This window comes from Pavona decussata, unplaced genomic scaffold (genome assembly GCF_977016875.1).
Source record: "Pavona decussata unplaced genomic scaffold, jaPavDecu1.1 SCAFFOLD_120, whole genome shotgun sequence".
NCBI lineage: Eukaryota > Metazoa > Cnidaria > Anthozoa > Scleractinia > Agariciidae > Pavona > Pavona decussata.
Genome location: NW_028145534.1, coordinates 82,669 through 94,451, shown reverse-complemented (window position 1 = coordinate 94,451; position 11,783 = coordinate 82,669). Strand labels below are relative to the sequence as shown.

Below are 11,783 nucleotides of genomic sequence, written 5' to 3'. Positions count from 1 at the left end.
GAGCCTCCCTGTATAGCCCATTATGGGGAGTACCCCTTCCCGTCCCTTTCCCGTCTCCCCTAGGCCCAAGTGGCTGCCATCTTGGATTGCATAACCGAAGACCCTGAGAACGAGGTTTAGACCTGTAGCGTGACGGCTGGGTCATGGCGGCGATCAAGTGTTCGTTTCGGCTCAACATAAACAAGACCCGCGTTAAAATTCGTCGAATTGCAAGTTGCTTCGTTCGACAGCAACACACAAGACCTGCAGAGGATGACGGAACCCTTAATGTATGTAGTATTCTGTAGTATTTGATGGATGTCGTAACATGGTAGTGAGCCATTTCCAATATAACCGAGTTCGTACGTCCACACCAAAATCTAGATCGCGATGCATACTTTGCGCCATAAAAATGAAATGAATTCGAAACAAAGGGATGAGCGAGTTCTTTGCGACCCATTTTCACCTTGTATTAATGTAAGCTCCATAAACAAAAGTAGATCCGGCCACTTATTAACAGGTCATTGAATCAGACAATCATGATCGTGTAGACATAAGCTTACTTACTGCCGGGGGGAGGGGGGCGTACTTAATCCTCACCCTTTTGGACTGCAGTAAGAGAAATTCGTTTATCCCCAACAACGCTTAGTTTTCCATGTTAAAAAAATAGCTATATTAAAAGTGCAAAGTATTTAAAAATATCACTTAAATTACCTAAGTGTTTTGGACTTGTATGTGGTTCACCACAGAGCACTCAACTCAACGGAAATCTGAGTGTTTTAATTCTTGTACTCAACTTTTCTTTGAAAGTTCTACAGCATTCACCTGGGGAAAAAATACAATAATTAGCATGAAGGTCCATTACTGGTTTTACAAATCCTTGATTGTGATCTTACTGACTGGGTTTATGAACTTCTTGACTTGTTGCACTTGGTTTTGCAGATCACGTGGTTTTGTAAACCGTGTGGGTTTGACTTTTTAAATATCTTATTTTGTCTGTAGAGATTTATTAACACTTTAACTGGCTTACACTATCGGGTGCGAAATACTAAGTTTTCTTAAGGCTGGTTCCCATATAATCGCTACAATCGTTATGATTGCTATGATCACTGCAAAATGCGACCAGCGATCCCAGCATTCATATAAGAATCGCTCTGTTCGGCGATCCTAGCGATCTTAATGATCGTAGCGATCACAGTGATCAGGATCGCTGGCATAGAAAAATTTCTATCTCGACGATCGTAGCCATTGGTGTTGTGCGATCATAGCGATTAAAATGGCCATATAAGAATTGGTTTCTGCAATCGTAGCGACTGGAAATATCCCATAAGTCATTACAACAGTGGACTTTGTATCCCATAATTCAACACAGGAGCGCGCCCGAGCATACTGCTCAGAAACATGTTAGCGATCGTAGTGATCATATGAGAATCAAAGCAATCGTTACGATCGTTATTATCGCTAGGATTGCTGGTCGCATTTTGCAGCAATCATAGCAATCATAACGATCGTAGCGATTATATGAGAACCAGCCTTTAGTGAATTGCTGTTTTTTTCTTTGTTCTGACAATAAACCAGCAGTACCTCCACGCCTACCCCTTGGGCTTACACTGTACCCCCACGGATAACAAACCAAGAAGTGTCCCACGGCAGGGACAAACAAGCTGTTCAAATAACCAAAGTTTATAGGCAGTGACAGTGTTATAAGGTGAAAACTATCCAGGGGGGGGGGGGGGGGAGGGAACTCCGATATAAAAGTGACCAGGTTGATCAACATAAATTTGAAAGAGCCCCTAAAAGGTACCAGAATTCTGTTTCGTGGGCGTGGTCCAAACAATTTTTTTTATTCCTAAGAGGTACCAAATCAGTTGACTGACATTTATTTCCTCTCATCATATTTTTAGGCTCAATACCCTGAAAGGTACCACCATATCTTTGACTGAAGTCATTTTAGATTTTAGCACCCTAAGGGGTAACAAACCTTGAATTTTAACCCCCTAAAAGGTACGACTATCACCCCTGTCACCTTTATATGGGAGTCCCCCCCCCTCTAGGGGAAATTATAAGGCCGTCAAATGTCCTAGGGTAGACCCAGATGCTTTACCCACAGGATAGACTAAATTTGGAAAAAATGCCCCACTTATGTCCAGGGGGTGGGCAATACTGGAATTGACTGATGCATTATTTCACTTTTCAAGGCTTTCCCCCAGCTATATTTTTTAACTTTAGTAGGTAAACAGAATGTTAATTAATTTTTCTTTACAGGTAATGTCTTCAAGACGACGTAGATATTTTAAAGATAAGGAGTTGAGACCATTTTCAGAATTCCTATCTGACAAATTCGGACGACAGCATACATATCTTAGGATTTCACTTACAGAACGCTGCAATTTGAGATGTATGTATTTTAGGCTTGGTGTTAATATTGATATGTTGCATCAATTTATTGTTTGGAAACTTCTGTTAAGTAGTAATAACATTAGTGTTTATCAGAGGTAGTTTTTCAGTTAGTAACACCAATATACTCAGAGAAAGAAAATCTGAGTTTTTCCAACAGGAGTCAAACCTATGACCTTCCGATTACTAGTTTGGATGCTCTACCACTGAGCTTCAGGAGACTCGTGGGAGCTAGGTCATTAAACTAGGTTCATGCGACAAACATTCTGCATACTAGCTACCAGGATTTACAAGAATTTAAATTTTCTTTTTCTGAGTATGCCTGTCTCACTGACTAAAAAAAATAAATAACGGGCTAAAACACAACATGACATGTTAAAAATATGATGTCACATCATAATCCGCACATTGAAATGAACTCCTAGCAGTGTTGAGGAAAGTGACAGACATCATGTACAGGCAAGCTCTTGATTACCAACCCTCCAATTAACAAATCAACAGCAGTTTTCTATGGTCTATACTCTTTTATTAAAAACTGGATCATTGTATAATGCAATTTGAGCGATTTGATTGGCTTAGGGGCCATGGTATATGAGCCATTATACCATGCCCGAGAAATAGAGACCATTAAATTGTCTTCTAATTGTTCTTGCAAAGCAAAATCCGCAAAATGTAGCATTATTTCTTGATTGTTTTTAATAAAACAATTATTCCACTCGCGCTTGTTGGATATGAAATAGTTATAGCCAACTCGGCGCTACCCGCCTCGTTGGCTATCTATCATCTCATATCCAACACGCGCTCGTGGAATAATTGTTAAATAGACCATAAAATGACGTCAAAAAATGTTGGCGAGTGGTTTCACTGCCAAGTTTTGGACATTTTATGGTGTCATTTTATGGTCTATAAGAGTATAGACCATAGAAAACTGCCATCAATTTGTTTTTTACAATAACATGGTAAAAGTACCGTGAGCTGAATTGGCTATCTTTTTCGTTGAGAAAGCGTGCGCATTACATCTGACGTCATTTTTATTGTCTGTACTCTTATAGACAATAGCTACGAGCCAATCAGCGTGTGGGAATTTGGACAGTTATTGTAAAATAAAGTCTGGATACAAGTTTCTCAAACTCATTAATAATTCATGAAGAGAAAACAAAGGAAATCACTACCGTGAAGGAGGATTGGAAATGTGATCTTAATTATCATAAAATTTTGTGAACTTTTGCTTCGAATTTCTCCAAGAATTATCAATAGTTTGAGAAGCTATATCAAACACTCGAAAGAGTGTTTCCTCCTATTTCCAAACACCTCAGAGTTGGTTAAAAAAACTCGGCTGCGCCTCATTTTTCCAACCTACAAGTTTCTCGGTGTTTGGAAATCGGCAGAAACACTCTTCCTCGTGTTTGATCTATTGCATCTCACTTGAACCACTAAACCACCCTGCACCACTCAAAAGTCTAAAATACAAGAGTCAAGCGACCTGAACCACTCTAACTTTGCTTTGGCTCAATATATTAGTAACTGGATTTTGTTTATGCTTATGTGTAAGATGAAAATAGTTGATTATTGCATGTAAACTTATATAATAAGTAATTTTTGGTTGTGGTTATTTTTAGGCCAATACTGTATGCCAGAGGAAGGTGTGGAGCTGACACAAAACAGTGAAATATTAACAACAGAAGAAATCATAGCTTTAGCTAAACTGTTTGTCAAAGAGGGAGTGAACAAGATAAGGCTTACAGGTGGAGAACCGCTGGTGCGAAAGGATATTGTGGAGCTTTGTGGTGAGATGTTTGTTTACTAGATGTAATTCCCTTATTCATAGTATTAACTGTTAGATATTTCTGCATTATTGACAATGAAATGTCCCCCACCCCCCTTGATACATGTATGTATAATAAATATATATTATTCAATGGTTTTACATAATTATGCGCATATATTTTGCAAGTTAATGTGTTGGGCGAGGAAAAATATGAGCAATGAGCAAAATGTCCGCCGGTATTATATGTAAAACCATCGAATAAGAGATTTATTATTCCACTACAAAAAGAGTTTGTTATTTTTGGCTTCTCTTATCTGGTAAGGGTGTTGAAATACACCTGGCGTTATCTGTCCATCAGTTTATAGCACGTCCGAATGACGTAAACAACACAGAATGCCAGTGCAATGTCTTTTTCCATATTCACTCTGTTGTAAACCGGTCAAACCAGGACACTACAGTGTATTACTGTCTTATATTTTGTGCGTTCTGTTGACCTTATTTGGTGAAATGACATATTAGTGACATATTATTCCAGTCTAGTCTGTCAGAGTTGCTAACGTCTGGATATCTGAATTCTGGGGATTTTTCTTTTGTGACTCCACTCCCTAAAGTGACCTAGTTCAACCCACACACCCACCCACCCCACCCCCCCCCCCCAAAAAAAACAAAATGACCACCAAAATTAATTTTAGCAATCCTCTCTTCGTTAACCCCCCCCCCCCCCTCTTCCTCCATCCTTTTTGAAGGTCAGAATTTTTAGAAGGTACCCATCCCCCCCCCCCCCCCCACTCCTCTCCTTTCCCATGTTAGAAAATACTTCAAAGCTTGGGTACACTTGTGGTCAAAATATCAGCCAAGTTGTGTAAAGGTATACTTTGCCGCCAATTTAATGTGCAGAAGAATTACTAACAGCATTCTGTCATGGTCAGGATAACATTGTCAAACACAACCCATTACTGCAATGTTTCAATTAGTTTGAGGAAACAGTTTGGAAAAGCTAATTCAACTTTTCTTCACATAAGCCCCCCTCCACCCCCTCTGCCCAGTTCCATTAAGCCCACACCCTTATATGTGGTATATAAGCCTCCTGGGGTATTTACCAGTCAGAGCTTTTATGGTAGTTAGTTGAATGTTTATTTACTTGTTTGTCTTATTCTATTTATTTGTTTATTTTTTTTAGAGGAACTGGGTAGGTTAGAGGGTCTTGAAACACTAGCTATGACAACTAATGGTGTCACTTTGGCAAGAAAGCTCCCACGACTTAAAGAGGCAGGAGTCAACTTATTCAACATTAGTCTGGATACATTAGTACCACAGAAATTTGAGTTCATAACAAGACGAAAAGGTATGTTACAGTATGTTATGTTATGTTATGTTATGTTATGTTTAGTTTAAATGTATAATTATTTATAGCACTGCAGTGCTAAGTACTTCTCAACACTTGAATAAAGTTATCATTACAGTATGTATTGCAAGTGATTTTTTATTATCAACCTTATAAGACATAAAGAAGGCCTGCAAAACAATTCACTGAAGAAGACTTAAAGCCATGGCTTTTACAATACACGTACGTTGTGTAGATTTTGTGTCGGCAGACAGACCAGCATCAGAGTTCACCTGTGCTCAGTGCAGGAAGGACTGCGATTCCCTTGTTGGGTTGTCCAGCCACACCCAACACTGTATTGGATTGAACATCTGGAGCGCGACTCCACAGTGTTCCTAGACTGGCAGATGCCTACCATTTGTAGATTTATCCTCTACTTGTTTGCAGTGATAGAGAACAAAGTTCATGCTTCAATTTAATTAGGTCAGACAAACACTGAAGTCCTTTTTTTTACTGATTCTTTGAAGGATGGCATAAGGTGATGGAGTCCATAGATTGTGCCTTAGAACTTGGATATAACCCAGTCAAAGTAAGTGGTCGAACAAATAAGTGAATTTATGTGTTGGGAAACTGGCTGAAGTCGTAAGTCAGTTTTCCAAAACATAAATTCATTAGAAGATGGTGCCCTCCTAATAATTATGAAGGTGTTTTTGCACAGTTTATAACTATGTGGAGATAGCAGATCTCTGCAAGAGATATTGATCGAAAGGTGTCATGTGTCTTGGCCTAACTGAAACTCTACTGAGTTGTTCTTAGAATTTCACAGGGTGTCTTTGAGCTGATCAGCACCCTAACTTTGTCTTATTGTACTGACTTGTATTGTTGTTATTTTAGGTAAACTGTGTTGTGATGAGAGGGCTGAATGAAGACGAAGTCTGTAACTTTGTAGCACTAACACAAGATAAGGTCAGTTTGGGATGTGGAAACACTGCTGGCAGACTGAGTCACATTTTTAATCCTACATGTAGTCTTAGCTTAATAAATATAAATAAGCACTTGCGGTTCTTTTCACAATAAACTTCAATCTCATACCAAAGTCCTCAGGATCTTTGCCTGCCTGCCTGCCTGTGTCCTGTTCTATTGCTTTATTCTGCCATCAATTTATATACCATTGCAAACATTTGAATATTGTACTATACCTTGAAAACAGTTCACTGCAAGTGCAATACTTTCCATGTTACTGATGTGGTATTAACAGGTATTTTTCTTTCCTTTTAGGCTTTAGATGTACGGTTTATAGAATACATGCCTTTTGATGGTGAGTTTAGATTCCTTTACTTTCCCACAAAAAGAACACCTTATCGCAGTTAAGGCTTATTATGTACTGTCATGTAAATGTTAGACACCCTGCAAGCATAGTTGATGATGAGAATTGAGTTGTTTTCAACTCCTTTACATGTAGGCTGTTCCTACATGTGAATTTTCTCTTCAGTCACTCATTCTCCTTCTTCTTTTTAGGAAACAAATGGAACTTCAAAAAATTTGTACCTTACAGTGAAATGCTGGATAGAATATCACAAAGATGGCCAAATGTGGAGAGAATATCAGACCAGCCTAATGATACTTCTAAGGTGCAAAGTTTATGTGTTTTAACAATGCGGTAGAATTGTGTATGCCTCCTCAATATTATACTTAAGTACCATCTAAATGCTTAATGTACATTTCTTCGTAAGAACAGCTCTGACGGAGGCCAGGGCTAATGCTTGAAACATTAGCATTCAAATCTCTGTACTGTAATACAGTGGCCAATTTACCTTTAGTTATAAACGTATTATTTACTTTGTTGATAAACCAAACATCCGTTTTTACTCCTCACTGGTACAGCGCCACAGTTTCTCTAAAAACTAACCCCTTTATCCATTTTTTCATGAGGTTGTATTTTATAGCAAAATAATTGCTGGCTGGCCTTTGGTGGTTGACCCATTTAAATGATGAGAAGAATGTTTGTAAACAGACATCTTCCCATTTACTTTGTACATATTGCTTTGAACATCCCTTCCTTGTCATTTTTTAGTTCTAAATCACATAGATGATGGAAAGTGAAAATTTATAGTAACAGTGACGTATTTGATTGCAACATATTCAATAAAGGTTTCTAAACTACTATTGTAAGGCAAGACAAGAAAATCATGAAATTCATTTCCTGTAAAGTTAACTTTCTTCTTAATCCTCAGGCATACAGAATTCCTGGTTTTGCCGGCCAAGTTGGGTTTATCACATCAATGAGTGAACATTTCTGTGGGAGCTGCAACAGGCTTAGAATTACAGCAGATGGCAACTTAAAGGTGGTTTACCTTGACTGCACAATGTTGAAATTTCTTTGTTTTGTTCATTATATTTACGATTTGTAGAGTTTAAGAAAGTGCTGGCAAATGTAAATAAATAAATCACTTAATTTAAGCGTCAATGTATTTAGCAGAGAGCACTAATTGGGGACACTTCCCAGATCAAATTGGAATTTGGAAATGTTGGTTTTTGAGGAGAAGGGAAAACCGGAGCCTCAGAGAAAAACTTCTTGGAGCAAGGACGAGAACCAACAGCAAACTCAACCCACATATGACGCCGAGTCTGGGAATCAAACCCGGGCCACATTGGTGGGAGGCGAGTGCTCTCACCACTCTGCCATTCCTGTTCCCCCATGTGTTTCCACACTGTAGCTGTGTGATTTATATTGCATTACCATGGTGATATTTTGTCAATTTATATCTTAAGGTGTGTCTGTTTGGGAATTCTGAAGTGTCATTACGAGATGCCCTAAGAGCAGGGACTGATGAAGGGCAGCTTTTAGAAATCATAGGAGCCGCAGTAGGAAGAAAGAAAAAGCAGCATGCAGGTTATTATCAATGATTTGTAGTTGTTGTTGTTGTTATTGTTGTTGTTTTGCAAGTAATTAATATACCGTGTTGTTATTGTTAGGGACTACTGGGCTTAGTATTTTTCCAGCGCACTGAGGCCTAATGAGATCTAATGATAACTTGTATACAGTGGAAGCTCTCGTAAGCGGACACCCTCGGGACGCGAAAAAGGTGTCCGTAACTGGAGCTGGCCGCTTACGAGAATGGTTCTCGTAAGCGGTCATGCCACTAGAAGTGTAAGGGATAGTCGACTGCTTACGGGAGCTTGCCCAGCTAAAAATAAACATTAGGAATGAAAGAAATGCCACTGTATTATTATTATTATTATTTTTGTTTGTTTGTTTGTTTGCCTAATGCAATGCCGCGATAACTTTAATTAATGCACTATAAAATAATTGTGACGAACAACGATGTGAGGTTAAATTATTAAAATGAGATTCAGCAGTGATTCAGAGGCTAATGGGATTTCCTTTGGGGTGTCCGCTTACTGAAGCTTAAAAACAAAGGAAAGGTCTAAATCGTAAACACTGAAAGTGTCCGCGGCCGCTCACGAGAAATTATGTGTAAATACAGAGTTTGTATGGGAGCTCAAGCGGGGTTTTGTGAAGGCGGTCGTAAGTAGAGCTGTCCGCTTACGAGAGTGTCCGTTAAGAGACAGGGGCACCCAACGGATCGTTTCGGTAAATTATCTGTTCGAAAGGACCTTAATTCCCTACAATTTTCTAAAGGGAATTTTCTCTTCGAACTTTCCTGGTATGGAAAACTTGAAGCCTAGTGTTTTCGGACTGATAAAAATGTCGTTTCGAGTACCGAAAAAAGGTCGGCTAAGATTTTCGGAAAGGAAATAACACCTAAGATTTTCGGGAAATGGACAAAGATGTCCTAGTAATTACGAAAAGAGTTAAGTTGCCCTAGAATAACCGAACAGATAAAAATATTATAGCGCGGCCTAAAATGAACCTACAGAGCTTAAAGGCACTCCAGATAGCCTAAAATAGCGTTTCAAGGGATCTGAGAGAAAACTGTCGTTGGGTGCCCCTGAAGAGAGCTTCCACAGCAGTAATTAAAAGGCTAAAGCCACAACTCTAACATGTACATATTTTCTTCTACAGGAATGTTCAACATTGCCAAACAGAAAAATCGGCCCATGATTCTAATCGGTGGGTGACAAACGTCCATGGAATGGATTGGAAAAGCAGAAGCTGGAGACTGGACGGATTTTTGAGGAAAACCCGCAGTTACTGCCAAATCAGCTCTGTAGTCATATAGTTTAGCCCAGATTCTTGCCACACTTTTTTCATTGTTCCCACGATTATAGATAATATTGCTCCCCTTGAAAGTGTACACGGGAATTCAGTATACAAGCCTTTGACCCCATTGAATAGGTGGCACTAACCTGCAGAACAGGCGTTATTGTTTTGCGTGTTTTAGGCGAGCGGAGGCAAGCGCGAGTCACGCATGACGGAGAACGTGCGTGACTCGTGCTCAGCGCTCGCCTCAGGCTTGCCTTCGCTTGCCTGAAAAATGCAAAATAAAAAACCGCCTGTTTTACAGGGTAACGTGGGACTTTCCTTGGGATCAAACTGCCTGTGAGGCAACGCCTCCCTTGGAAGCAGGTTACAGGCCCTCAACCCTCTTGGAAAGAAAGCATAGCTGTAAGTCAAAATATTTGACTGGACTTGTTTATGAGTACACTGTACGTGGATGTAAATGCAGACTTGTAGCTGGAATAACACTGAATGGAAACTTGATATTATGGACGGTGCCTACAAATACAAAGGTATTTTAATTGCAAAGTTTATGACTATGCGGGAATAGCAGATCTTAGTAAGGACTGTTGGAATCAAAAACGAAAATTGGGAGTTGACACGCGTTTTTTCAGTAATCGATCAACAATAATTCTAAAAAGCCTTAAAATATAGAATAGTGTATGGAATTTCCTTTCCAAATTGAGGCTCGGTTATTTCTAAAAATGCGTGGTTATCCCCAAATTTTCTTTTTGGATTCCAACAGCTCTTACTAAGATCTGCTTTTCCCATATAGTCAACATCCGCGCAAAAATAACTTTGTGTTAGTAGACTGGGAATAGACAGAATCTCAGCGAAGGTAACTAAGAATCTTGGGAAGGCTCAAATGCTTCTTCATGTAACACACCTCATGTAGCACATGTAACGGTAGTTTCTCGGCCCGTCTCGAGATGCGCAGAACGTATGCGACCTAACAGAGACCGTTTCGAATCTTATAAATATCATTCAACATCTGATTTAATAGCTGCGTATATTCCAGCTGGATACAGAGCGACACACAATTAAAAACCGCTCTATTGCACACAGTGTTAGAATAGTTTTTAGGGTCTCAATTGTAAGGAAAAGGCAAGCAGAGTATTCAGTTGCCAGATTGAACAACCCTCGATCCGATAGTAAATCAGATACAGGTGCCCAATATATTTTTAAAAGTATCTCATCAATTAATTGTTTTATAAAAAATGAAGTTAATGAATATAGGAATTGTCATGTCGTTTTATTTCGTGTAATTGGTATATTATTAAAGAAATTAACTTGACAAGCACCTTTAGCATTAAAACAGTTGACAGTCTCTAACTAAAATATTAATGAGTGAAAAGTTAGGTATAAGTACAGAAATAAAGAAATAAAGAAATAGAAATCGTTTTTTAAACCTGTTATCATGATGTACATAAGTTCACAATGGAAGGGGAATTTCTCGAGGTATAACAAGAATACATATTGTAATGGTGTGAAAAGTTCGCCTTTACAATGTAAAAGAATATATATATATATATATGTTTTTGTATCTGACAGCCTTTGTTGTCAAGTGAGGACGTTTAACCTCACTGAATAAAACATCCAATGGAAAGAAACTGGATTCCTTTGTGTCTGATTATATGACCTAGCAATGAAGAGGAGATGCCTTCGAGGGTCTTTCTTCTATTTTATTGAGGATCTTTCTTCTATTTAATCTTTCATCCGCAGTTCAAAATATGTTTCATTTATTCATATTCATTTATTCATCCTTCGTGGTTATATTACGAAAACACAACATGACCAGCTCGATCCCAGTTGGTTTGAAAGCTCACTGCACCGTCATCGCAGAGGTCATGGGTTCGAAGGACGTAAAAGCGTGAATTTTTTTCAGGCTTTCTTTTCGAAACTGCTTAACTTGCGTATTGAAATAATTGCAAGGGTCTTTTCTTCTATTTAAACCTTGAAGATTGTACGCAAACAGGAAGGAACGTTGGTTTTCTTTCTCAACTGTCTCGCAAAGTAGTTGTAACAAATGGTGAGCGCTCCTTTTAATATACACCCCGAGTACGAGTCCCTTATGGTAGGGCGAGCAAAACGCGCGCGCGAGCAAATTGCCTCCCGCGACGGGAGTCGCGACC

At 39.0% G+C, this 11,783-nt stretch overlaps 1 protein-coding gene across 1 annotated transcript; it reads left to right on the top strand.

The window, feature by feature from the left end:
* The first annotated feature begins 138 nt into the window (after positions 1-138).
* Positions 139-11,049, top strand: LOC146469658 (molybdenum cofactor biosynthesis protein 1-like). The gene is made up of 11 exons (XM_085122972.1): positions 139-269; positions 2,245-2,377; positions 3,996-4,163; positions 5,325-5,489; positions 5,996-6,057; positions 6,363-6,434; positions 6,747-6,786; positions 6,987-7,099; positions 7,703-7,813; positions 8,241-8,361; positions 9,496-11,049. Exons 1-11 carry the CDS (start codon positions 144-146, stop codon positions 9,549-9,551), a joined length of 1,167 nt encoding a protein of 388 aa, XP_084979098.1. The 5' UTR covers positions 139-143; the 3' UTR covers positions 9,552-11,049.
* Positions 11,050-11,783: the final 734 nt, after the last annotated feature.

Bases quoted from the DNA above. Each gene is read 5' to 3' on its own strand.
- LOC146469658 (XM_085122972.1), top strand. From the start codon at position 144: ATGGCGGCGATCAAGTGTTCGTTTCGGCTCAACATAAACAAGACCCGC. The intron at 5,490-5,995 runs GTATGTTACAGT...GATTCTTTGAAG, and splicing joins GTTCATAACAAGACGAAAAG to GATGGCATAAGGTGATGGAG. The intron at 6,058-6,362 runs GTAAGTGGTCGA...TTGTTATTTTAG, and splicing joins TTGGATATAACCCAGTCAAA to GTAAACTGTGTTGTGATGAG.